The sequence below is a fragment of the Physella acuta genome, unplaced genomic scaffold (genome assembly GCF_028476545.2).
Source record: "Physella acuta isolate Inbredline_101_S28 unplaced genomic scaffold, ASM2847654v3 ptg000641l, whole genome shotgun sequence".
Taxonomy (NCBI): domain Eukaryota; kingdom Metazoa; phylum Mollusca; class Gastropoda; family Physidae; genus Physella; species Physella acuta.
The window spans coordinates 90,231-117,529 of NW_026732160.1; the positions used below are offsets into that span (position 1 = coordinate 90,231).

Genomic DNA, 27,299 nt, shown 5'->3' on the forward strand with positions numbered 1-27,299 from the left:
ATTCTAGATTACTTTGCTCTGCTTTTATTTCTTCTTATACTTTTTTATGTTTTATACATCTATAGCACTACTTTTGCTTACCCGTTCACCTATACAGGAGAAAAAATGTCTCTAGGTTTAGATGTAAGACAAAGATTAAAGTGTTTAAAATTTTAAACATTCAAAATTTTTAAAAATTATTTACAGCTTTCAAAATAAAAGCAGTTTGATGAGAGAATAATAAAGATTTACTCTACATTTGTAGACTATATCAATCGTCTGAATTTTGATGTTGTGCTGTAAATTATATTTGTACAAATGTATCATGTAGGGTTCCAAAATCATAATTATAGGAAACAAATGAGTTTTTATATACAGGAGAGTTACACTAGAGAAAATAAAAAACAAAAAATGAATTTGTTATGTAGAATGCAGTAACATTTGTTGAGTTTGATCCATGAAGGATGAAATAACATTTAAAAGTTGAAACAATGAAACAATTTTCATAATTTACCATTCTTTACCATTGACCATTATTCTACTAGCTGATACTTTGTGTGTCTACTAGTTTTCAAGTAGATGTCACCAGTTCTTATTGTTGTTGTGAAGCATTGTTCAGTATCAGCAACTTGTAATCTTGGTTGTCAAAATACTCAAAACATAGTCTGTAAAAATATTAGCAGAGTTTAGTTTGTAATCTTGGTTGTCAATATACACAGCACATAGCCGTAAAAATGTTAGCTGTGTGTCAACACAGCACATAGACGTAAAAATATTAGCTGTGCTAGCACAGTTTAGTATATAAATAATAATCTTGGTTGTCAAAAACAACACTCAGCACTATAAAGTATGTACGTCCAGTTTTGGACAGTACTTAGGAGTGAGCATCAATTTTTGTACTGGGAACAAAACAGGAAGTTGATGGTGTGAAATCTGTACTGCACTGGATAATCTAAATTCACAAATGGAAAAAATCATGAGGTTTAAAAAAAGATGTTTCAACCCTAAGGTTTTCATCAGAAAACAAAAACACGACTGAAATTTGTTTTTTAATTATTTAACATATGCAAATGTTTTTCTAATTTTGGTGAAAAGGTTTTGATTATTCTAACCCTAACTCTAAGTATTAAAATGAATGTCTATTCAATTACTTTCTTTTTTTGGAATTTGTTAAACAAGGTGCCAGAAATGACAGAAGACGATTCCATTTTCTTGAAAACATACGTGCACACCTTGGTGGTAAAGTTTCAACATATACTTTTTTTGTGTAGGAACATATGGAACTTCTACCTAACCCATTTAATCAGACGTCTAAATCCTCTAATTTACCGGAAATAAAATTAGCTGTTAATAACATGTTTTCACCCATTATATAATTAGTCGCGTAGCTAATGTATAATCAGGATAACTTATACTCTTCTTAGATCTTATGAAGGCATTGAGTAGTCCTGTCAAACTTTATATCAAACACAGGACTGCTTTCATTTATATTTTTAGTGACTTTCTTATTTCAGGCCTAGCTGGAGAAAATAAGGCTTAGTGTTAGAGCTTTGGGCATGAATCTCAACATAGCTACTTTCCTTCACCAGAAACTCTATGTTTTATCAGTGAAACAGGGTCATTGATATTTTTTTCAGAGATGCTGATCTATTTGCTGCACGAAGCTTGTTTATATATTTTTTTTGCTCTTAAGATGTATTATTGGATTTAGTGCAATCAATTTAAAGGGGCAGGGATGCTGATTTTATTTGGATCTGAGAGGTTTAAATTTCTTGCAGGCTGATTTTAAAAGTTTGTTTATACTCTCACTAATTGAAATTGTATCTCAGAAGATGAGGTAGTAGCTGGTGAGCCATAAAGTTCAATAGCCCCCCCCCCTCCCCCCACCCTTATTTTTATGATTAGAAGTTTGTGAAAAGGCTGAACTGACCTTCCCCCTCCCATCCCCACTTAAAATTAAGTCATTAAGTTCCACCCTCCCTCCTCTAAATAACAGTTCTCTGAATAATTAACATGCCTTTTTTTAAAATAATGTTTGCCCTTAAGAAATACAAAAAGTAAGCTACAAACATTTCTTTAACACTTCCTCCAACCTGTCCCTTTGTAGAACAGCATCAACTCCTTCACTATAAGTGTGTGACCCAATGGAGTAGCAGGACCATGTTGTTGTAAAAGTTGAAACTAACATTTGGTTTTCTGTTACAACTGTAATTAACCTACTATTTAAACAATATAGATCTAATACAAGAGAACTGACCCAGGGTGTACTTGTATCATGTAAGTGGTTTTGTACCAAATATTTAACCAGATTGTTTCATATCCCTAGTTAACATTTTTCTTTGTTTGATATTGTTTTATATAATGATTTGTTATGTCTCCAAAGGCTGCTGTCTTTCAAGGACTAATTATTTATATTAAAAGTTGCGATGTCTAATTTGCTTCTGATGTCCATTATTAATACGTCACACAAGTAATAATAATAATCTGCCTTGTAATTTTTAGTAATAAATATAGAGAGAACCTATAACTATGTAAATAAATATATTCAAATAAGACATCATTATTTTATTGAATTAAAGACAGCTTTTGTCCTTAAGACAAAATATGACTGCTAATCATTGTTATAATAAGTCCTTTTATGCCATCAACATACTTCTACAAAATTCAGATTGATCCTCTTTTAACTTGAAGTCAACTAAAGTACTCACTACAAGTGTTTCTTTCAGACTTTTGTTTTCTCCAGGAGAGGGGGGGAGGGCGAACTTGTGTAATTGTATATATTTTCAGGGGGGATGGGGACACCGCTATGGCATGTCAGTGTCTATTGTTCTCTTTCAATGTTATTTTCATGGCTGGGAGATGTTACATTGGTTAGTGTTAAAATGAAATAAAAAATCACATCCATTATTTCATACAGATAAGTTTAGTTGTAAAATTAAAACAGTTATAACAGTAGGCCTTGAAAATGACCTCAAAACTTGTTAGTAAACTAGAAAGGCTTGGTCTTTTTTCCAGGGACACATTTTCCTAGGTATAAGGCAAGAAACACCCTGTATATGAATGTATGTATGTTTATGTAATTAAACAATAGAAATAATTGTAAATAAGTAATATAGCTTAGACACAAGTTGTTTTTTTCTAAACAAACTACACCCTTCTCATTTCCAATGTCTGCCTACTTAATCATACAACAAGGATTGATGACATCAGATTATGTTTTCAAGTGGGATATGAAATTGATTTTGACATTTATGTGTAATGTAATCTCATAAATGCATGTTGAATTTTTTTTCTTTTGAATATCGTAGATATTATATAGATCTTAAAATTGCATTATATCTCTATTATTCACTAATTATCAGTTGTTTCTTTTAACAATTTTGATTGGCAGGCTGCCACACTTTTTGGGAAATGTATGCAAATTAAGGAGTAATCATGAAATAACTAAATTTAAAACTATTAGTTACCAAATTCATTGGCTATGTTCTAATTTTAATTGATTCAATTGCTAATATCTTAACCTCATTTTTCAGCTTTGTTTTACAAGGAATTAAAAAAAATAGTTACAGAACTCTTATCCTAACTACTTACACTTTTGTTTTAAATCTGAGGAACCCGGGCAGAAAATATTTTTCTGGTTTCATATGTGCCATAGAATTGGACATATGAAACCATATGTATTTATGTTAAACCAACTAATAATAAAAACATTTTGTCTCAAAAGCTGTATATATTTTCTAATTACTAAATATACATACGTCTTAATTTTGACATGATTGGAACTTGACTAATTTAAGAATAAAATGTAAAGCGCATACAAATTGTGTGCACAAAAAGCTCCTTGTATACATATATAAGCAACAAACATATAGGGGAAAATATTGTCTTTTAATCACAAAAACCTATTTTTAACACAGTAAATGAATATCACAATGTGAGCAAAATCATGTAAAAGTCAACGTTGCTACTTTATTTAAATTGTAACAATGTCCTGTTTTTATTTGAATATTCATATTTTTTTATAAACAGTAATCTGTTTATTGTTTTATCTGTGTATGTAAATATAAGCCAAATACTGTATGTTTACATAGATACGATTAAGTTTTTCCCAGTTTCCTGTACACAACTGGTGGCTTTCTGTGCACGACTTTTGGGCAGCTTTTTCATGTATGCTAATTTTTTTGTCACCCCACAAATAAAGTGTATACAGAGGTTCATTTATTTCAGCTTGGCTTTTTATTTTTATTTATTTTTTAACAAAATAATGGTCAACCCAAAATTTGTATTTTTAAATCATTTACAGCTTTTCAGAAAATTTTAAGTGTCGTTAGATAAATAACACACACACACACACTAAAAATATGATGTATATAAACATATAATCATATATATGTAAATTTACATATATTAATTTACATGTATACGCACTGGAATTTTATTGTTGCACATTGTATGATGCTAGAATAACTGTTTGATAATTTTTCATTCACCTTCAGCTTATCAAAGAAATTATCGCACAATCCATCTGCCACTTGGTAGTGACGTTGTTGTGAAGCCTCTCTCACATTTCTTCTTCTACAACCAGGCACCACGAGGTAAGTCTTTTTAATATTTTACAGTTGTTATGTCTAGAAGTAAAGATTTTAGTTTATTTGTAGTTCTAACTAAATTTTTAACTAAAAAGTTTAACAGGGGTAGGGTATGTACATAATTACATCAGTTTACATATGCATTAATATTTAATTAATGCTTTTTATATTTATGCTTGAAATTGATCACAGTAAGCACCAGGTTATTAGATAATTATTTGAAATAAATGTTTGGAAATTTGTCTTTGAAATGGGAGGGGTAATAACAGTAAGTTTTTTTTTTTAAGGTACACAATTTGTTTAATTATTCAAATTATTAATAGGGATATTTTACTATGTTAAATATTAAGATATTAAAATGTATTGAAATTTTCAGTGTATCAGTTTAATATTGTAGCATACTAAAGAGTTGTCCATCCTTAGTGTCAGTGGTTGCTTTTAGTAGCTTTATTTTTTTTTCCAAATGAGACTAAATATTAAATTTTTCCTAGTTATATGCATGCCTGACTTCATTATTTTTAATGTGTCTACATTGAATGACTAAAATTATCTATGTAGGCCTATACATAAACAAAAATATGAAGTAAACCAGCATGACATTAAGCAGGGACTGAACTCTTCTTTGTTGTAGATGTCCTCTTCAGTGTCAACTTTATGTTTCTTTTGATTGTAGCATTGACTATCTTCAAGTTTTATTTCTGTAATCTTTTTTAAAAAAATATTTTTTGCTTGTCTTAGTTTTAATTCGCTTTAGCTGTTATTAAAAAAAGTTGAGGCAGATTTTTAAAACATTATAGAAAGCATTTAGTGTTATTTATTTAATTCCAAGTCCATATTACATGTCATTCGAATATGACACCTAATATTCCTTTAGGTAAAGACTTTCAGACAATGATATGCTATTGTTTGTGGGTTTTGTGCACACAAAAAACAAGGAATTCAAATCACGAGCAGAACTTAATGTTAAAGGAACAATTTTTTGTGTTTAACCAAGGTTGGTGGGAGAGATGGCAGTGTGAAAAATGTGGTGAGATGTCTGACTGATTTCTGTGCTTCATTTTTCTGAATGCTTTTTTATTTATTTCAAGTTCAATTCTTATACATTTTTCAAAACCGTTAATTTTTTTTTTCCTAGAAATATTTTGTTTTCTAGAAACATTTTGTTTTTGTTAATTTATTTTAATTTGGTTCTATTTTTAAAAGTCTTGTTGGCATACAATTGTTTACTTAGGTTCAAGAACAATAATTTTAGCTTCAGGTTGGGTTTTTGAAATTTGAAACTGTTAGGAATACAGCTATTAATAAGCTTTGACATTTATTATTGCTGAAACTTTATATTTAAAAAAAAACAAGTAGCAGAAAAATCAGCTAAATTTGGTATTGATTAAATGCTAAAAGGCACTTATTGATTTTTTTCCGACACTTACTCAGAAAACATAATGATTTAGTAAATAAAGTATAAATTTATTTTAAAAACTGCATGCGTCATGCATACAGTTAGAGGACAACTGATTTAGTTGATGTCCCCGTCCCCCTTAAAATAAGTTGAGACTGACAATCTCTTGCGATCTAGAATAGATAGTTGGATCAGTGATCAGTGCATGTTGACATGTCTGTCTGTTATTTTTTGTTACATTTAGAGACAGACACACGTATACCCACTTAACTAGACTACCTGTTGAAACTTTATATAATTTAAAACCACAGTTTATTGGGTTAGCTGCTGAACATCTAGAAAAAAATTTAGTAAGCTGATATTAAATAATTACAGGATTAATTACACACCCTTAATAATTACACACCCTATTCACTTAGTTAATATCAATTTATTCATACTTACAATTTTATTCATAAAGATTTACTATCTGATTTTTGCTTTGTGATTTTTTTTAAGACCAATTAATGATTTTTTTTTAATGTGATGCGAATTTTATTGAAATGCCATAGTAACAACATTAATTGCTTAAAATCTCAACCCTATAATTTAAACAAATTTATTTTGACCTTTTTATTTTTGGTACTCCGGGTTATTCATTTTAACTTCCGAATCTAGTTTTTATAGTTATTGTCTAGTGTTGTAAAAAAAAATGTATTGTATACCAAAGTAGGGAGATTTTGATCAAAGGAGACTTGAGTAGCTGATTTGTGTTGTTTTTGTCGTAACTGTAACATTTTTTTATGATCGTATGCAGGTTTTACACAATCATAATAGGAAGTCATATCTTCAACAGTCTAATGATTACAATAGTTGTGTATGCCAAATAAATCTAAAAGGAACTGAACTGCTAACATTATCTCTGTAATAAAATCTAATATAATAAAAAACAAAAACTGCCAAAATTTTAAGTAGATAAATTCTTAGACTAGAACTAACCATGCTTTTAGAATCATTATACTTTAATTTTTAAAAACATGCAAAATATAATAAACATTTTTTTAACTCTTGTTATTCTGTGTAAGTAAATTTTTAAATAGCACAATATCGAGAAGGATATTTCAATATCTGTCTGCGAGGTTAAGAAATAACTAATAATATATTGTCCTGCCTAGTTCAAGTGAATGAGGACATTAAGTGTTGCATGTATTATTTTTTTATTCAGCATGCACCACAAACAAAAGTATTAAATAATTTACATCAAAACATGTTTGTATTTTTTCATAAATTTCTCTTTGTTCAGATCATTTTTAATGAACAACAATATTCATTGGATTTTTTTTTTAATGAAGTCATCTACTGTAGATAAACAGAAATAAACTTGGATAATTCATTGTTACTTTTTGTTTTAAAAAGATTGGACGCCTAACTTGAATAATTTTAAAAAATAAATAAAAAAATTTCATTTTGAAAAATTTGATATGGTAATAATTTTTCTTATGGTGTGCTGAATTTTAAATTCCCAAAAACAAGTAACAGGTAAAAAAAAAATGTAAAACAAATACAGAACAGGGGAGTTAAATCTTTTGCCCCTGTTGCAAGTCCGCAAGTTTGTTTGCTTCTGTCCTCTCTCAGGTGGTCCACTCCCATTGGGGGGGCTCAGCCTGATTGGCTCCGCCAGCTCTCCAGACTTTTCTCGTCTTGGCGTGCACGGAGAGATGGGTAGGTAGTGATCATGCTCTATCACCCAGGCCTCTACTGGTGTCTGGTTGTTGTCCAACCCTTCATATTTTCATGGTTTCAAGGACCCAACTATAACAGGCTGCTCAGCACATTTTTTTTGCAGGAATAATCCAATCAGCATTCTCTTGCTTCGGGATTTTTAAACAGGGATAATTCAATAAATTTATACATTTTTTTTAACACGGGAAATATACAGCCAAGTGATATTTTTTTAATTTACTTTGTGTTATTACTAATTTAAGAAATTTTATTTTTCTCTGAGAATTTTTTTAAAGTTGATTTTATGTGCAGTTGGTGAAAAGATACCTTTTTTAGTATATTAAAACAAGTATCTTTTTGTTTTATGAGTTTAGTAAAACTTAATGTAATGCTTTGATAAATATGATTCTTCGTAAGTAAAAAATTGTCATCAGACAAATCAGATTTTTTTTAAAAAAGGGCTGGAAAAAAAGTATAGTTATTTTAGCTTACTTTTATAATGGCCCTACACTTGTTCGGTTGTTCAAATACTGAAAAAATATTTTGAGTTTTCTTACTTAGTTTCAAATGCTGAAACAGAATGTCACACACCCCACAACAACAGCTATCTCAAAATATCAGGAATATTTGTATCTGCGCAATACATCATATGTTACAAGGGAACACAAGACTGTAGCACTTTGTGTTTCTAATTAAGCTGTAACATTTTACATAGATTTTTTTTTTAAATAGATTTTGTTTACAAAAAAGTTGTTTTACAATCTTTGATAATTTTTTTTTAAATTCATGTGACTACTTTAGTGCACTGTTAGTTTTATTTAAGTGTTTCACCTTCTGCACTGGACAGCTGTTTCCTTATATACTCAGATTTTCAACCACAAATTGTGGACAGTTAAAAGTTATGAAATAGTATAATTGTTTGTTTTTAACTATCGCCTAATGTTACCAATTGTAATAAAAAAATTATTTAAAAAAAAACACACGAAAACTTGAAGTAAAAGTAGCTGGGTCCTGTGATCATGGCTCATCATTTTTTTATTCCCACAACTTGTACCTGCTTGATGCAATTTTATGAAAGCATGAGTATTTTAAAATTTATTCTTTTGAAAAATCTGTTTAAAAGTTGTTTTTATTTCTGGCTAGAAAATAATTTATTTTCTCAAATATTGAGAAATGTACTTGCAATAAGATGTGGCAACACATCCATACTGCAGTACTTAAATATTTTGAGTTAGGGCACATACACCAAATATTTTTATCCATCTTTGTTCATTTCAGTGTAATTACCTTCCCCTCAAAAAAATATATAAACAAGTTTTTCTTTTCATTTGTCTATTTACTGAACAACCTTTCATAAATGTTATTCAATCGAGTTTTTTTTAAAAAAATAGGTCCAAATAATATTACAACAAAATGTTTTATTTTTATTAAAACATTATGAATATTAAAGCATCCAGCGAAAAAAAAAAAAATTTTTTGTTTACATTTCTGTTACTATTATGGCCATTTGATTAATTCTCTTTTGGATGATCTAATTGGAATGGTTTAGAAGCACCAAGTATTAACACTATCTCGACAGCTCTGTTCTTTGTCTATCTTGATCACCATCATTGATATTTGAAGTGTCTCTATCCCCGTTAAATACACCCTATATTTCTGGACATGTGTCTTTTCTCTTAAACATCCCAGGGTTATAACATTTTTTTGAAAATGTTTTCTTATGCTCCCAAACTTTGAAGGTCAGCCAGACTTTTTGTGTGTGCATGGTTAAATAATTTAATTTGCCTTTTTCTTTTTTTTTTACAAATAAGAAATATAGTTTGATCCCTATAGAATGTAGATTTAGATTATTGGCACCTTTTTTTTTAGAAAAAAAAATAATTGTTTTGTAAACTTGCTGCTTGAAATTTTTTGGTTGCATTTTATTTCATTGCCAGATAACATTTTTGTCCCAATTCTTAAATAACAATGAAATTTATTAAAAAATATTTTTAAAAAAAATTCAAGTCCTCCAATTGTATGCCTTTGTTTTGTACATTCTGATTAATTTTTTAGATTTAAAAAATAGTATCTTTATTTAAAAAATTTAATCAACAAAGTGTTATCAAAAACAAATTTTTCATTATTAGAAAAAACTTAGTTGCCATGGGAACAGAATTTTCCCACAGCATATTATTTTAAAAGGAAAATGCAAAAGTAATGATAAATTAATCTTCATTGGAAAAAAAATGGGATGCTTGACTGTCGCATATTCTTAGATTGATATTGGGTTTGGTAACATTTTTAACTAAAATATTTTGTACCATCAGCATTGAATCATGTAGGTTTATGTAGCTATAAATTTTGAAAATTTATATTTAAAAACAAAATAAAATTTAAAGAAGTTAATAACCAAAATAAGAAAACACCTCTTTTAGTTTACACCCACATATTTTTTTAAGCAATTTCTTTTCCTTTGGCTTCTTTGCTTTTATATTGTTTTGCTGTTCTTAATTTTATCCTTTTCATTTTGACTGCTTTGGCTTTTTATTAATCTGCACAAAATACTGGCTATCACTGTCATTCAAATAAAAATCTATGTATTTATTGAAGGCAGCATTGACAAATATCTGGTATCACAGAATTAATTCTTCAGTAGATAGACATCTTTGATTACTGCTCACTCCTTTTTAAGTTGAATTAATGAATATATTTTTTTTTAAATAATTCCCCTATTTTAATACTACGTGATAATTTTTCCCACCGTGTAATTTAAATAATCATCCAATTAAAACACCTTTAAAGGTTTCAATTATTAAAGGCTACAATGAAACTACTAGAAATTCTCTTCCCGAAATAGTTTTATGTATGTATGTATGTTCTGTTTATCATTGAGGTCCTATTGAAGAAGTAAAAAAATATATTTTATTTAGTCCACTAAATAATTTGATCCAATAGCATTTTGTAAGTGTTATCTGTGTTTATGGTATTTTTATTTTTTTCTGTTTACAGGCTAACCATTTTATTATTTAATGATGGGAACTTTGTTTTTACTTTATTGGGGAATTTTGTTTTGGAATATTGTTTTAGATGTGTTACTTTTAAAAAATTTCAATTTCAATGTTGTGCTTTAGCTTGTCATTAAAGCTGGCTTGTTTTTTTTATACACTTTTATAGCCTTGGAAGGATTTAACAATGTCCCTCTGCTGCATCCTCTGGAGACCCTGCACAACAACTTGACCTTCCATCAAGTGGATGACTTCCTGGGTCGTGTCACAACCAATAAATTCACAGTACCTGATGTGACAATAGCACTAGCATCACTGAGTTCCAAGACTGTTCTCAGTTTGTGTTCCCCTGGTAGAGGTAGGTCCAAATAAATTCACAGTACCTGATGTGACAATAGCACTAGCATCACTTAGTTCCAAGACTGTTCTCAGTTTGTGTTCCCCTGGTAGAGGTAAGTCCAAGTAAATTCACAGTACCTGATGTGACAATAGCACTAGCATCACTGAGTTCCAAGACTGTTCTCAGTTTGTGTTCCCCTGGTAGAGGTAAGTCCAAGTAAATTCACAGTACCTGATGTGACAATAGCACTAGCATCACTTAGTTCCAAGACTGTTCTCAGTTTGTGTTCCCCTGGTAGAGGTAAGTCCAAGTAAATTCACAGTACCTGATGTGACAATAGCACTAGCATCACTGAGTTCCAAGACTGTTCTCAGTTTGTGTTCCCCTGGTAGAGGTAGGTCCAAATAAATTCACAATACCAGATGTGAGAATACAATTGACTGAATTTTAAGACCTCATTCCTCTCATACAGTTGCATTCTGTCTTGACTTTGTTATCAAACTTTTATTAAATAAACATATTATCCCAGTGTTTTGAGCTCTTCCACTTCAAAGTCAAATTCAACACCCCAGACATGAAAGAAACATTTTCTGAGTAATTGAATTAGTAAAGTTTCCTTTCTAAATTGACGGTCCATGAGTAGTCAACACTATGCCCATAGTATGCTCTCCTATTCAACCATGCAGTCCCATAATCAGATATATATATATATGAACTTTCTTTCATTCCCTGCTAGATTACTAATAAGCTATTTTTGTGTCAACAGTAGCAGAGCTTCCATCATCGAGTAATTCCAGCGGAGGCCCCAGCTCACCTGTTGTGTTGACCACTCCAGATCTGTATAAAACGCTGGGCATGTTTATGGCCACAAGGTGTGCCTCACAGAGTGAGAGCGAGTCGGGATCAGAGACAAAGATAGAAGATATTAAAGGTAAGATTTAACTTTTCTTTTTTTTTGTGAGTCTAAAGATATTTAGCCATTTTACTTCACTTGTATTAAAAAGTTAAAATATATAGATTGTTATTCTTTATTTGCCCTAGTCAACAGTTTTTAAAGTAGTCTTTTGGTAAGTTTTATTTTGTAAACATTAAGAATCCAGATTTGAGGTAAGTGAACTGCCTCAACTCATTATCACCTGTACCAAATGTTTACAGAATATCTGATGGTGTCAGTAGATAAACATGAACAATTGTATTTGATAATTTAGTAAAAAAGGGAAATCATAATTTTCTCCAGATGCTAACATGTCGCAGAACACAAAAGATGGAGAAGAATGTCTGGATATATCTGCAGCAATGGCTGGCAGCTATATTGTTACAATGGACCACAAGGATAACATTTTCTTACCACAAGACAGTTTAGAAGAACTTGTTTTAGATGAATCTGGAGTGAAGTGATTGTTTTCTTTTATTAGTACTTGGTGAATTCTGAATAACTTTTCTTGCACTGTTGAAACAAGTGCTGGACACATTTTCATACATTAGTACTTGGTGAATCCGGAATAACTTTTTTTTTTACGATTTGTTGGAGTGAATTATCTCAGTTTGCTAATGAGAGGGCTACAAGATTTTTCTTAGAAATTTGATGCTCAGTTTTAGTCATCTAGAAAACAACCACAAGTATTTTTTTAAATTAACTGTTTACATGTGTGCTTTCAATAATTTTTTTTATTGAATTGTTTGAATACTCTTAAAAAAGAAATACTTTTCACAGAACCATTAAGTAGTGCTGTGTAGGGTTATGATTTTTTCCCTTCTTTACCCACAATAAAGATTTTCTCTTTTTATTTGAATTTTTGGTAATAATCAATATTCTTAGAATTTAACATTGCTAATTCAGTCCCAACACCAGCTCCCACACCTTTCCCCCTTGTTTCCAAAACTATGGGACAAGTTGTCATAAATATATTTTCATTACAATTGATGCAGTAATATAGAACTAGCTATCTTTGTCTAGTCACAAATTATACTAGTAGAAAAAGATTTTAGGGCTTATTTTATTATTAATCAAGATGCGACTGTCTTTTTTTTGTATATTGTGTTGTATAAATTGTAAGTGCCATTATATTTATAACTGACCAGGCAGCGAATTGACTGAGTGAAATACCACATTGTTTCAATGCATTTACTAGGACTTTCAGTATTTTTTTATCATTGAATAAATGTCTTTCATGATTATTGGAAGAAAAGATTTCATTGGTTGTGTTCTACCATTTTTAGTCTGTGTTCTAAAAATTTTTAGTTTGCAGTAAGAAATGCACTGTATACATAATTATTAAATTGAATTTTTAGCCTGATCCATACATATGGGGTGTTAGACCGCTAACCCAAAAGTCTAGAATTCAGATCCTGGGATCAAGTTTGTAAGACATTCTTGAGTCCACCTAGCTCTAAAAGGGTAGCTGATAAACAATAAGGCAGGTGGCTGGGCATAGTGCTACGCTATCCCTCCATATGCTGAGGTCACTAAAGTTTTGAAAGGGTACTTTATTTTTATATTTATGGGGGGGGGGGGAGTAGGTTGCATTTTTATAGTTTTATTTATTTGTAAGTAGTAGTGTTGTCAGGAGTTTTTTTTACTATAGAACTAACTTGTCCTTTTAAAAATTGCATTTAATTGCTTTGCATTGAAAAACATCACAAATAATATAATATTGGCCCTTTCATATTTATACTAGGCTAGCTTCCAAAAAACAAAATGATACATACAAGTATAAAATATATGTTTAATAATTCCTTCTTATAATTGAAATGACAGCTTTCAGAGTAGACTGAAGAACAAAACACTACAATGTAAAATTGTATACAAAATAAGGTTATGTAACTTTATACATTGAGATAACAGATACACTTGTTAGTAAATGTAGGTGAAAAAAGAGCATTAACTAAAATGCTATAACCTTAAGCATTGATTTTTTTTTTAAGTCCACAAGTATACTGATAAATAAAACATGAATGAAAACCAATATTGAGATTATGTAGCAGTAAAAGTTGTGACAACCATGATATAAATATACATCAACAGGTAAATTAAAACTAAAAATTATCGTTTTAAACCTAACAAAGATTATTAATACAATTATCCATTTTCTGACAACTATTTGGATTCCAAAATACAAGATCAACCAAAACTATGGATCTAGTTGCAAAGTGACATTCATGTCAGCAAAAAATTACCAAACACCATCGTATGTTTACATAACAGAGGGCTAAAGATCTACATATCACAAAATAAAACCGAATTTGTATCACCAGTTTAGTTAGGTAAAAGTGTGTCAGAATTTTCCATCATTTTTATGGTGTAGTTTACTTAAGTCTAATCCAATTTTATGGTCAAATGAGATCACTACATGCACTATACTTGCTACAGAGTGGGCAAGAACCTATTTTTACATAGTGTGAGCACAAAATGAGCTGGGTGTGTGCATGTATACAAGATAAAATCCTGAAAATGAGATTTATCTTTTTTTAACTGCCTGCATACAATCAGATGTATCACTCCCATGCTTTACATACAAACATGCTATTCATGATTTACAACACAAACATATTGATTTCACCCATTACTTTTTGTCCAAATAACAAATCAGAAATTTTTCCACCTGAACCCCACTATATGATTTAGTTTTGGTAAAATGACAAGAAGAGTGGGTACACCTGGGGAAAGTAGGAGAGACTAGCCATGGACATATGCCTGAAAGCTCTTGTCAGCATATCCCAGGAGAGCGACAAGCTTACTTACTTAACATGACCAAAGATAATTTAATTTTTTAAAATGTAGGTAGGGTTTATATATACTTTTTAAAATATTTTAATGCACACGAAGATATAGTCAATTTTACTTGAATAATTTCATAAACACAGCTTGAATTGGATAAATAAAAACAGATGAAGTAACACAGATTTCTCATCAGCAAAAGTTCAATCATGGAGGTGTGTGACCAATACAAATCTCATCACACAATTACAGGAACATTCTACACAAGTTCACTCATATTGCTAGAATTCTATTAATAATTTATTCAAGAAAAATTTCATCAATCCAAATCATAAAAAAACTAATGTAACAAACTTAAGAACAATCAGTTGTTTGAGATCTAGGTAAAAAAATTCTAACATATTTACTAAATAAGGACGTTATTTTCCCTACACTAATATTAACTGCTTTTATAAGATACTTTTATTTTTAAAATATTTTTAGTTTATTAACTAAAAGAATATTTTTGAAATCTTAAAGTGAGGGTGACATTAGACTCTATAACACCTGTAATGTTACAAACAGTGCTGATGATTTAATATAAAAGTATGTACATATCAAAATATGTATATGAGAAAGATACATTCAAAACAAAAAAACTTGCAAATAAAAGGGAATACAATTTTGCTCAATATATGAAGCTTATGTTTTAAAAAGTTAGCATCGGGAATCTACATTTATCATTGAACATCAGCAAATATGTCAAACAAAACAATCATTAATTTATGTAAATAGGACATTAACTTTCACTATGTACTAATAAAATGTATAATCTTATTTACTTAAAGAGTGTGAAATTTTTGTTTTATAGCATATTTTAAAATAGTGTTTTAAAATAAATAGAAATAAATATAATTAATGTAATCAAAATTTGAGCCTTAAACCACTTCTTAAAATAATTGAAGTAATTTTCAACATGGCAATTTATTAGAATTGATCTTGCATCAGAATTTCTTCAATCCAGTTTAAAACAATCATTACATTCTATTCACTAGAAGAATATTTCTAAATTTGTATGGCTATTCATAACTATCACCATAACCCACACCTCTCTGGTTGGGATTTTAAAACGATACAAAAAATATAATTTAAACACTTTACCTGGAACAATTTCATGTATATTCAATGAGCTAGAAATATTCCAACAATTAATTCAATGGGAAAAAAATTGTATCTTTAAACTCAGAGCTCCATTAATAAGGCAAGTTTGAAATCTTTTATAAAGCTCCAAGATTGGTGTGAGATCTTGACCCTGAGAAAATACAATGAAGAAAACAATAGATAAATGTGCCATGTAAAGTATTTACAACTTTTAATTTTTTCATATATTTTAAAATTAAATTTTATGTAGTTGTAAAATGTCTACCTTATGCTACATTGTCATTTTAAAATTGAAGAAAACTGCTCATCAGCCCTTAGAACTTACTTGGTAGTGTCCCTTTGTTTGATCTTGGTCTGCCAGAAGAACCAAAGGCTATTTCAGATTGTGGACGCTTCTGTGGATGGCGTCCTTTAAGGTCATCTGTCATACGCAGCACTCGCGTACTTCCTCCGTAAGCAGATTCAGCTTTCTTCAGGTATGTAGGGGGTGCACTGTACAGGCTACTTCCAGGGTGTTTTAAGTGGGTAGCCACTACAAAGGGGAAAAAATGCATTCTTTATACCTTAGCACACAATTTATCCCACTGTAAGAGACAAGAAAAGATCTACAAACCTTACTTGTACAGAATGTAGCTTGTCATTTTTTTTAACAAATTATATTTAAAATTTATACATATGCATATATATATATATATATATATATATATATATATATATAATATATATGCATATATATATATATATATATATATATATATATATATATATATATGCATATATATATATGCATATATATATATGCATATATATATATGCATATATATATATGCATATATATATATGCATATATATATATATATATATATATATATATATATATATATATATATATATATATAGGGCCTATATATATATATATATATATATATATATATATATATATATAATTGTGTAATTGTGTAAACTGAAAATGTAAATAGAAAAAGCAGAGGATATATTTAAGCAATTAAAAAAATGTATAGCCAATACATTTTCGCTACATAAAATTATCCTTACTGCTAAAATAAAAAATAATCGAATTTTATTAATGAGATGTAAAAATGTTGTAAATTAAGTCTTTTTTTTATCAATAATAATTATATGATAACCTTTATTAACAGGTTTAGATTTCAATGTCAGAAAAAGCAAAACAGATAAGCAAATTATTATACTGTATGCACGTTTATCTTTTTTTAGAGCAATTAATGGAATATATCAATGTAAGCATTGTAGCTATTAACAGCTTATCAAAATGTAATATTTAAGATAAAAACAAAGTCTAGATTCTTGTATACATAAGTTTTTTAAAAAAAAAGCAAACGCCTAAAAATACTTGCGTTATTCAACCCTCTATATGTTGTCTGAAGCACAGCAAAAGAAATGAGAAAGTAGAAAGTTTGAACACAGACCCCCAGCCTTACTAGGATCACCATTTCCAATGATCACTGGCTCGGAGTAAATTCCCTGGTTATTGACAAATATAACAGAAGAAGGTCCTTTGCTTTTGTAGGACGGTGGAATGATAACTGAGCCACCGTAGATAGTTTCACGGTCATCTTCCAGGTAAATACCCTCCACACCCATGTTCACCAATTGACGAACCTTTGAAATAATTCAAGGCATTTCATTAGCAATATTTACAATGTATTGTATAACTTAAAATATGTGTAAATATTCAAGTTGTATTCTACACTTTGCTTGATACTGATTTTCATTACCTTTGGCAAAAACATGACAAAGAGAATAAGGCTGGCTGTGATAAGAAGGCCAAAAGCAACACATCCGTCACCAAATTCTTCAGAGTATGCATGATTCTTATTTAGGCCTCCAATCAGACCCCAAGCCAACCAAATGGGAATGCTAAATTTAAAGAAATATGAAACCATAAATTTTGTTGAAATTAGATGTCAGCAGGCGAAATAAAGTATTGGGTTAAATTCCTCATCTGCCTGTAAAAATCCAGACAAACTTGGCTTCCTACAATGCAACCGGGAGTACATTGAATGATGAAACATGGGAAAGAGTTTTCTCAACTCTGAACTTTTAGGTTTGCCATGGCAGCCAACACTATATACAATCTATTATTTTATATCAGCTGTATACCAAATTACATTGGATAGAAACAGACAAAAGTATGATCAGAGAGAAAAATCTAACAAGGCTAAGCAAAACAGAAATCTAGACTAAAATATTGTGAGATAAAACCTACCTAAATCCAGCCGCTAATCCAATGAAGATGCTCTCCCTGTGGTTGGTGATGATGCCGTGAGCTCTGAGGGACAGTATGGTGGTGATGAGGATCATGACCATGATGTAGATCAGAGACATCAGGTGGTTCTCAAAGTTGGTGCGTGTAAACTTGCTCACGTCCTCCTGTGAATTTCCCACCTCCCAGGTGTAATGGTTGCATACCCACACCTTGTCTCCATTGTTTGTCGTTACCTTGACAGCCTCAGGTGGGACTATGATGAGCCACTGAATATCTATGACAATCTGAAACAATTATAAATCACTGTATATCTATGACAATCTGAAACAATTATAAATCACTGTATATCTATGATAATCTGAAAAATTATAAATCACTGTATATCTTTGACAATCTGAAACAATTATAAATCACTGAATATCTATGACATTCTGAAACAATTGTAAGCCACTGTATGTCTATGACAATCTGAAACAATTATATTTCACATTATAAATCACATTTTAAACCAACTTTGCACTAAATAGCTCCCATGATAATTTAAAACAAATAGCTCTCATGAATTCTTTCATAAGTTTAATCTTATTTGCCTGTTGAACATTAAATTAAAACTACAACTTAGAATCACTGCATTTATTTTATCATCATTCCTTTTTAATCAAATCATTAAATTCAACAGTAGTAACAGAATTAAAATATACAAAAACATTAAGATTTAGTGTTAAACAGCATTTTGATAAAAGAGAATACATTGAGTATCATAAATGTAAATAATTTGTATGAATACATAATATATGAATAAATAAAGCAACATGACTAGTTTGATGGACTAAATGATATTAGTTAGCAATTCTCAATTTTTAAACAAAAATACTGAAGACTAAGTGATTCTTTTTTTTTAAATAACAAAAAACTATACCTGGACACCAACAGCAAAAATGAAAAGAAGAAATTGGTAAATCCCCTTCAGGTAGTTAGGAGATTCCAGTTCTCCAGTAAACAAAACCTCTGAAGTTTTTGATGTCAAGATGACCATCAACTTGACAAGCAGAACAGCAAAGCAAAAAGCATAGGAGACACCAACTCCAAATCTAGTGATGCCACAAGTTGCCTGAATGAAAAAAAAATTTGAAATTATTTTAAAATGTTTTACAAAATAATTTAAGGGACAGTGGTGTGAAATGGGGTTCCCCAGCAGGGCCTAGCTAGTGGGGAAAAAAATATAAAAGAAACTTTTATAATAACAAGCTACAACTGGCCACAACATCACAAATCAATTTGACAAGATTCAGTATTATTTGATACTCTTTGGGGACTTGTCTAGTCCTCAGAGTTCAAGGACTACATGACACTGCCAAGGGAATTATTTTATAAGAAGAAAATGATGTTTCTGACAAACCTTGGTTGGAATAGGGAGATAAGCAAACAGGACTAGGTAGCAGAGGAAGATTCCAAACAGCAGCAGTTGTCCCAGCCACATGGTGCGCCACTGCTTTCCCATGCGAGTTCCAAGTAGCTTGTACAGGATGTAGATCTCAAAGATAATGACACATAGAATACCCAGCCCTGCAAGGATACACAACAAGCAAACAGGAAGTGAGATAAAAAGGAATTTACATTTAAATATTACAAGAAAATTAGATCAATTAACTTTTAGTCTAGAATGTTCTAGGTAAAATTTATTTTAAAGATGTCGAGTAAGATGTGATTTTTAATATATATAGATGAAAGGCTTACATTTATTTTAACTTAGAAAACATATTGTTTGTAACATGATTTTCTAATATGGAAACAATGATACTGGAGAAAGGCTTTTAAAAGTGATTTATCTTCATACAAATAAAAGAACACGGAGACATAAAATTACCTGCAAGAACACCAAGTGCAATGATCCATTTGTGACCAAGGTCAAAGCGAGTGCCATATTCTTCATTGGCACGATATACATTTTGATAGGCACCAGTAATGACTTGGCCTAGTGGATATTGTACGGGACTGAAATTGAAGAGGTTTAACAATCAAAATAGTAAAATACTGATTTTAAAAAATTTAAAATTGTTATATTTTGATACCAAGGCTTACGAAAATGTGTGATGTTACATATAAACAAAATGGGCCAAAATTTTTAAATTATATCTGGAGTAGACAAAAATAAAGAAAAACACTACACAATGCTGATTAAGGGAATGATTTTATGACTGAGATTAACTCAAGATACACGAAAACTAAGATATTTTTTATATTAAATGTATTCCCCGCACTGGCCATGTTCAGATAACAGAATTGAGCATGATAGTTACATATCGTGTTTAACCATTAATGTCCCGTAACGCCCGCTGCCGCCCGACACCGTTAATGTCCCGTAACGCCCGCTGCCGCCCGCTTACAATAAGCATAAAAAAATTAAATTTGTTTCATTAAAATTTGGCCTACAAATCCAAATTTTTAACTAAACAGGAAGTCGGATGGTTTCAGCATCCTTTTCCGGTCTTGTAATTTCAATGGCGCTTTTGAAAGATAAAAAATAATAGTTTCTTTCTATCTCGAAATTTTCGACTCATCTGTCGTATTTTTAGTAGATTTAATATTAAAAATAAAAAAAATTAATGCCTCTAAACGTATCTAGGCATGTATTTTATGAATTATATATGTTAAACATAACCAAATTGATATTTAACTGTTAAATTCGATGCATAGTTGTTACGACAAAAATAAATAAAGTTGACTACCGAAAATGACCTGTTTTGAATTTTCTCAGACATTTTTTATTTTTATACTGTACTTTTACCGAATATAATATATTCTATTTAATACTGTTGGAAAGCCAGGTTTATTCCCAACATTAAGCAGTACTTTTTATCTTAATTTTCAATTTCATTTAGACAAAAACAAATATTTTGTGAAACTATTCACTTGATCATACAGAGTTATGCTCCTTACATTGGGCCGTCATGGGTGGAGTTTTGGTAGAATGAATGGGACATTAATGGTTAAAGATGCAATTCTATTAAGATTATGTTAATTTTTTAAAGTACATAAATTAGTCCTTTAACTATTTATATATAGATTTTAACATAGTTTTAAATTTTCATTTTGTTTTTAAGGCTTGTATAATTTCTCTTAAAATCATAAAACAAGTATATTTTGTTAGGTCTCTTTATACAAAAGTTAGTACCGAAAGTGAAAGTACAAATCAACCTACACAGTTGACAGTGAACCAGTACTAGAGATAACTGGTTGTTGTGTGGTCATGCTGATTGTGGTAGGGGCAACAGTTGTAGGAGGTTCACAGCACTGGCCAGATATAGGACAAACTGGCTCGCTAAACTGATAACCATACTGGTTTACATCCATCACATTGACATCAAATTTGACTGTTAAACTAGAGCTGCTGACAGTGACTGTTCCAATCTAAACATTTAGAAAAGAAAGTTTTTATTTACAGAAAGTCTAGACTAGGAATCTAAAACAAGATTAAATCCAGCATCAAGATAGGGCATACTGATAACAGAAGGCCCTTTTGTTTTTGAAACTAGTATCCTCTTAAAAATTTACATGCAGTATGTATAATTAAAACCAAACAGTCAACTTAAAAACAGTGATGGATGGGATTTTTTCATAAGTGTAATTTATAAAGACTAAACATGTAATGTTTCAATTTTTTAAAAGTAAATATCAAACTTGCTAAAACTATACCAAGCGCTCACATCTTTAAAACTTCCAATTGAATTGCCAACATAGAACAATGAATATTTGTACTGGTTTCCTATAAAAGATTGAGAAGAGTCTAAGATGCCACTGTATAGGTAGTCTTGTTTGCTGTTTGGTTGATTGCGGAATCGATCACAAAATTGGTAATTCGCCCCTGAGGCACAGCCATCTCTCATTATTTTGTCAATGCCCTGTACAAAATGTGAAATATAGCATATAAATTTAAACAATTTCAGCTTGTTAAAACATGAATTCTGATGGCTAATACTTCTTCCAATTTCAACTTAAACATGACCAAAAAAATTTCAATATTTAATATAATGAAAAATTTCAAGTCTTCTATGGTATTCCTGGTTTTTAAAAATCTAATTTAGGCAGAAAATAATTGCTATTCACTAGTTTTAATGCTAATTAGCCCACTAGTTATAGATGACACTAGATGACCCAGTTACCCGTTGGGAAAAAAGGTCTGACACAAACCAATTTCACACTACACCCATCCTATAATGGTTTCTCACCCCAAAAACAATCCCTCTTCTTAGACCTGACCTCTCGCTCAGGCCATACGGAACAATTATTTGTCTCTCTTCGATGGCTTTTTTACTTAGAAGCTCAGCACCCTCTGACAAAAAGCTAGGTACTTTTTTCTTGTTGAAATTAGTCACTATATTTCGTTTGCATAATTAAATGTGTTTTTTTAAAGTGAATGCATCAATCATTTTATAAAAGTCCTAAAAGAAATTTTTGTTTACATACATTTTAAAAATAATTATTTTTATTCTTCTACATATTTACGTATTTCAAAATTTTACACATATTGTACATCTTCTGATCTAGCAATATAGACATATACACGTTCATTCTATAAACAAAGTTGAGTTTTAGTAGTATATAGATAAGTAGCATCACATTTACATTAGGAAATGTGTAACACCAAAGTTGTAGGTAAGAATAATGCAGCTGAGTTATATAAGCATATAAGCAATGTTTGTATACCTTAATTACACTATATACACTTGTCAATGTTTTAACAATGCTGTGTATTAAAGGTGTTGGTGCTCTTTGCCAGTCAGATGGTAACCTTTAAAGAAATCAATTAACAAATGAAACAAAAAATTGATCTAGGAGTGGATTAGCATAGGCGGAAAATTGAATTAAAGCAGTAGAAAATAATAATAGACTAGCATTTAACCAAGCAGTGGGTAAGTGAAGAAAAATTTCAATGATGGAGGATAATTTTCTGCCGTTGTCGTATAGTACAACAAATCAGATAGTTAAAATTAAAATTACTCTTACTTGCTGCTAAATGATGTTAACCAATCAGCTGGAATGTACTTAGCAAGTGTAATATTGTTTTGCACTGAGGTCAAATATGTTGTGAAAGCACTCCAGTCTTGTGATGATATTGGCATTTTGTCGACTTGATCTATAACAACTGTGTTATTGGTTGTTTTACCATATAATGTAAGAAAGTTGCTGATGAAAAGAAACATGGATTATTTATTAGAAGCACAGTAAGAAAAATGCTCAACATGTTAAATGAACATTGTATCCTGAATAAAAGTGAGGGTCACTCATAATAACGTAACTAGAAAAAATAATTAATAGTGCTTATACGTGCAAGTTTTTGTATATATTTAGATAAAGTAAGCTGAACCAAAAAATCAACTCACCTGTCTTGTCCAATTGCAGATGTTAGTATATAGTTAAACTTATCAGCAATTTCTGTTCTAAGATTTATATTGTTAAACAGTGTATCCAGGTCTGCTTTGGACATGAGTGGGACAATATACTTTGCTTTTATTCTCGATTTCAGGGCATCCAATAAATCATTTATCTGTTGAACAGTTTTGATTATTTATATCTGAACACACTAATTCTTAAATTAGCTGAGAAAGTAAATGAGTTAGCATTTTCATAATCAATATTACAACTTTATAAATTTTGGGAATTTATATTGCCTACCCTTAATAAATTATGTTTAAAGTTACAAATCAACAGAACCCACTAGAAATTTAGAGTTTCAAGAATATACAACATCAGTTTCAAAATTTTAAACTGTTGATATACTCTCTCAGAATCAGGGTCTGTAGGACTTCTCTGAGTCCACCCAGCTCTGATTGGTACCTGACTCACGAAACGGAAAGTAAATGCAGCTGGGCAGTATGCTGTCAACACAATTTCTTGATGTACCAAGATAAAAGGAACGCGAACTCAACTTCAGCTGCCTTCGGATTCTTTTTTTCTTTTGCAAGACCATGCTATAAATGGATATTTTCTTTAAATCTTGAATTCTAAATTGATAAACTTTCAAGGTTTGCTCATAAAAACATTGTTTTTGTGGCCTGTTTTTTTCTGTTTTACACATCTTTTCTGGGACAAATTCTCCACATTTTTGTTTTTTAATTTACATCATCTTTCTTTATTTCAAGAGACTACAAAGACAAGTATTTTAGTAGGCCTACTTACTGGCATAGATTTAAAATCTGCAGTGTATTGGATGCAAATGCTTTGATCCATTTGATTCTTTAGTTCATCAAAAGCTGCCTTCCAAAAGCTGTCACTACCAGCATAGATGATGATGACATATCCAGACTTCACTAGTTTCAGAAATTCAACTATTGCCTTCAGATCATTTAGAAATGATGGGCTCAACCTCAGTAAAGTTTTCTGCTTGCTGATATTTTGATCTGTGAAAATATTTAAGTAGATATGAACACTTGTACTTATCAGTGGGAATGACCATATATTATTTCACACACATGTTGTACCAGAAATTCTCACCCAGAGCATTAGCTGTAGGACTAACAAGAGTAATCTTCAGATCACCAGCAATGCTGCCTGCCCTTGTTGCATCCTCATTAGTGTAAGGACCCACAAACGCCACCAAATTGCTTGCAGGTAAGTTTTGTATGTGTATGTCACATTGTGAGTAACTCAGAATGTGCTCTATAGTCTGAAATTAAGTTATCAATATTCCTTATTTAGACATACATTTTTATTGAAGTTTAAAAAATAAAACCATTCTAATAAGCAAACTAAAGGAACACATTAACTTCAATCACAATAAATTAAAAAAAAAAACATATTTTAAATATTTATTTGCTTTACACAGAATCTTTTTTTCAGGAACAGATAGCTAGATGTAACAAAAATTCTCTAACAGTCAATGAATCTACCTACCAACTCTGGTCTCATACAGTTGTCAAACGCCACAGCACCTACACTGCTACGGTTGGTATCAATAATCTGGGCACTATATCTATCAATAGCCCAGAAAAAAGCCTGTAAAAAATATAAAACATGTTAGTCCTTAAGAAAACATTTCCTAGAAAAGATTAAAATTAGATATTGAATGAGTCAAACTGACAACAGTGTGACCATTTAGTGTATGCTAATCAAAAATGGTAATCAAAGAAGATATGTCTTGCTCTGAATATGTTGGGTCCTAAAAATGTTTGAAAGCCATAAAGTAAACTGCCAAATAAAAATCTCACCAGAGCATTAAAGATCCCTGTATCAGACAGTGCAGTAGAACATAGATCAGTGCTATCCCCATCCCCTTTGTTGTGTACATCAAAAAGACCACCAACAATAAAGAACTGGTTAGGGTTAGAATATGCTGGTTGTTTGGTTGCTGCCCCATTAAAATAACATTCTGATGTTGTAAATGTAGTTGGACATGTTTGACTTTGACTTGCCACACCTGTCAGGCAAATGAAAGCCAGGCACAACGTCTGAAGCAGCCACATCTGAAACAAAAACACACATTTTAAACCCAGGACAGCTGTTGTTACAGTATCATAATTATCAATTAAGACTCACAGACTTGCTTTTTAAAGGGTTTTGGTCTTGGTTCACTATTACAATATATCTGGTAGCAACGTAACAAGCCTAGTAATAATTATAAACTCAAACTTAACTATTGAATCCCATATCGATGCTGTTTAGTTTAGTTTACTGTTAAGCTGCAAGTAAATTCTTAAAATTGTTTTTTCTTTCTTGTAATAGTTTTTTAAAATCTTGGTTGCCCTATTAATTTCTTTAATTCTTTGTCAAATTTATTAATTAAAATTAATATATTATATTAGTAAATGTGTTAATATTAATACTAGGTTTTAATATATGGGTAGATCTTTTCTATTTTAATAGTTATAGTAGGTAGGTCTAGAATGGCCTGGATCTAGAGAATCAATATAGCTAACAAAATGTAGCTCTACAAACATTAAAAGATAATAATTATTAATTATTATTATTATAATAAGTAGATCTAGGAGGCCAAGCTCTACCATGTTATGAACCTGAATAATTTCATAATTACCGTGCTAAATCTCTAACAAACCATTCTATTTGTAGTATGTATAATAGCTAGATATCTAGATTTAGATTCTACTATTGTAAACCTTAATCAAATACACTTTTTTGGACCAAGTGAAATGTTATGTCTACTCACTTTTTTGGGTGCTTCCAATACCCCCCCTTTTTAATCCACACCGGTCAGAGTGAAGAAAGACAAGACCCAGGCTATATCACAAAATAACAAGATACGATAGCACAGCCCAACCCATTCGAAAACTATTGCATTCTAAAAATACCAGATCTGTGGGTTTTGCTATGCCATTGAATATCGCAAGCAGGTAAATAATAATAGCAGAATACCTGCGCACCACCAAAGCGACACTCATCTTGTCAAACAGGTTTGGGTAGCTGACTATTTTAAGCATTAGCGCGCTGCCGACTCCAGCGTTCGGTAAGCATCGGTTATTTCCGTCAATTTACTATTTTCTGATAGCCTTGGATGTTAGTGTCAAGTGTATGCCTAGTGAATTAGTTAAGAATGAGTCGATTGTGCTTTGTAGGGCAAGGAGAAAAATGCGTATCTTAATTAATACTTTTGAGTTAAGAATGATAATTGGATGAACTATTAGGCCAAGCTAGATCTTTTATTAGAAAATCTTACTTACGACCAAGCCAATATTATGGAAATCCACTTTAATTAGTAATTAGGTGTACGTAATATTTTTTCATTACTTGCATGTTTTAGGTATTATTCAATAACTATTTTTGTTTAAGAACCACAAATTGATGTTTTATATAAAATATATCATTGTAAAAGGAATGGTCTGTAGTTTCTATGATAAAAAGTAAAGTTCCCCTTCCAAATCTGACGGTCTATAGCGAAAGTGAAGTAGAGCTCACGTTTCTGTGACCTCGGCATTTGAATGGATAGTAAGGTCAGCACTATGCCCAGCCGACGTTGCCTTATTCTTATCAATAATCAGTGGCGGAACTAGAAAAAAAGGGCCACCCCGCAAAAAAAAAAAAAAAAAAAAAAAAGAAAAAAAAAAGAGGACTCGGCTTTCACAGTGGTTTCAAAACAAAGGGAAAAAGAATATACAAGAGCGTCTGGTGGTGTCTATAGAATAAAGATAATCCAACCGCAGCTGTTTTACAAAACAACCATCAAGTCAAAAATGCAAGAAAATTAAT

General features: G+C 30.7%; 2 protein-coding genes across 3 annotated transcripts in view; one reads left to right on the forward strand and one right to left on the reverse strand.

Annotated features, from left to right (window-relative positions):
- The window catches only part of LOC131948364 (inositol hexakisphosphate and diphosphoinositol-pentakisphosphate kinase 2), a 53,295-nt gene extending 40,109 nt beyond the window's left edge, over positions 1 to 13,186 (forward strand). The window contains exons 33-40 of the mRNA XM_059309961.1: positions 1,159 to 1,218; positions 4,476 to 4,574; positions 7,579 to 7,665; positions 10,822 to 11,010; positions 11,103 to 11,198; positions 11,291 to 11,386; positions 11,759 to 11,923; positions 12,230 to 13,186. Of these exons, the coding sequence (XP_059165944.1) occupies positions 1,159 to 1,218; positions 4,476 to 4,574; positions 7,579 to 7,665; positions 10,822 to 11,010; positions 11,103 to 11,198; positions 11,291 to 11,386; positions 11,759 to 11,923; positions 12,230 to 12,390 (953 nt within the window). The 3' untranslated portion in view covers positions 12,391 to 13,186. The remainder of the gene's footprint in view (positions 1 to 1,158; positions 1,219 to 4,475; positions 4,575 to 7,578; positions 7,666 to 10,821; positions 11,011 to 11,102; positions 11,199 to 11,290; positions 11,387 to 11,758; positions 11,924 to 12,229) is intronic.
- Positions 13,187 to 13,704: 518 nt separating this feature from the next.
- Positions 13,705 to 26,445, reverse strand: LOC131948352 (metabotropic glutamate receptor 3). 2 transcript variants are annotated; one of them, XM_059309935.1, is made up of 18 exons: positions 26,263 to 26,445; positions 25,307 to 25,561; positions 24,993 to 25,094; positions 24,594 to 24,765; positions 24,279 to 24,499; positions 23,483 to 23,646; positions 23,106 to 23,285; positions 22,806 to 22,890; positions 21,806 to 22,000; positions 21,301 to 21,509; positions 19,966 to 20,093; positions 19,498 to 19,664; positions 19,018 to 19,209; positions 18,099 to 18,382; positions 17,608 to 17,749; positions 17,311 to 17,491; positions 16,176 to 16,382; positions 13,705 to 16,001 (listed from the first exon to the last, which is right to left on the reverse strand). In XM_059309935.1, exons 2-18 carry the CDS (start codon positions 25,559 to 25,561, stop codon positions 15,967 to 15,969), a joined length of 2,919 nt encoding a protein of 972 aa, XP_059165918.1. In that variant the 5' UTR covers positions 26,263 to 26,445; the 3' UTR covers positions 13,705 to 15,966. The 2 variants fall into 2 exon arrangements, with proteins under 2 accessions (XP_059165918.1, XP_059165917.1); XM_059309934.1 differs by having other exon boundaries at positions 17,299 to 17,491; positions 26,263 to 26,444.
- Positions 26,446 to 27,299: the final 854 nt, after the last annotated feature.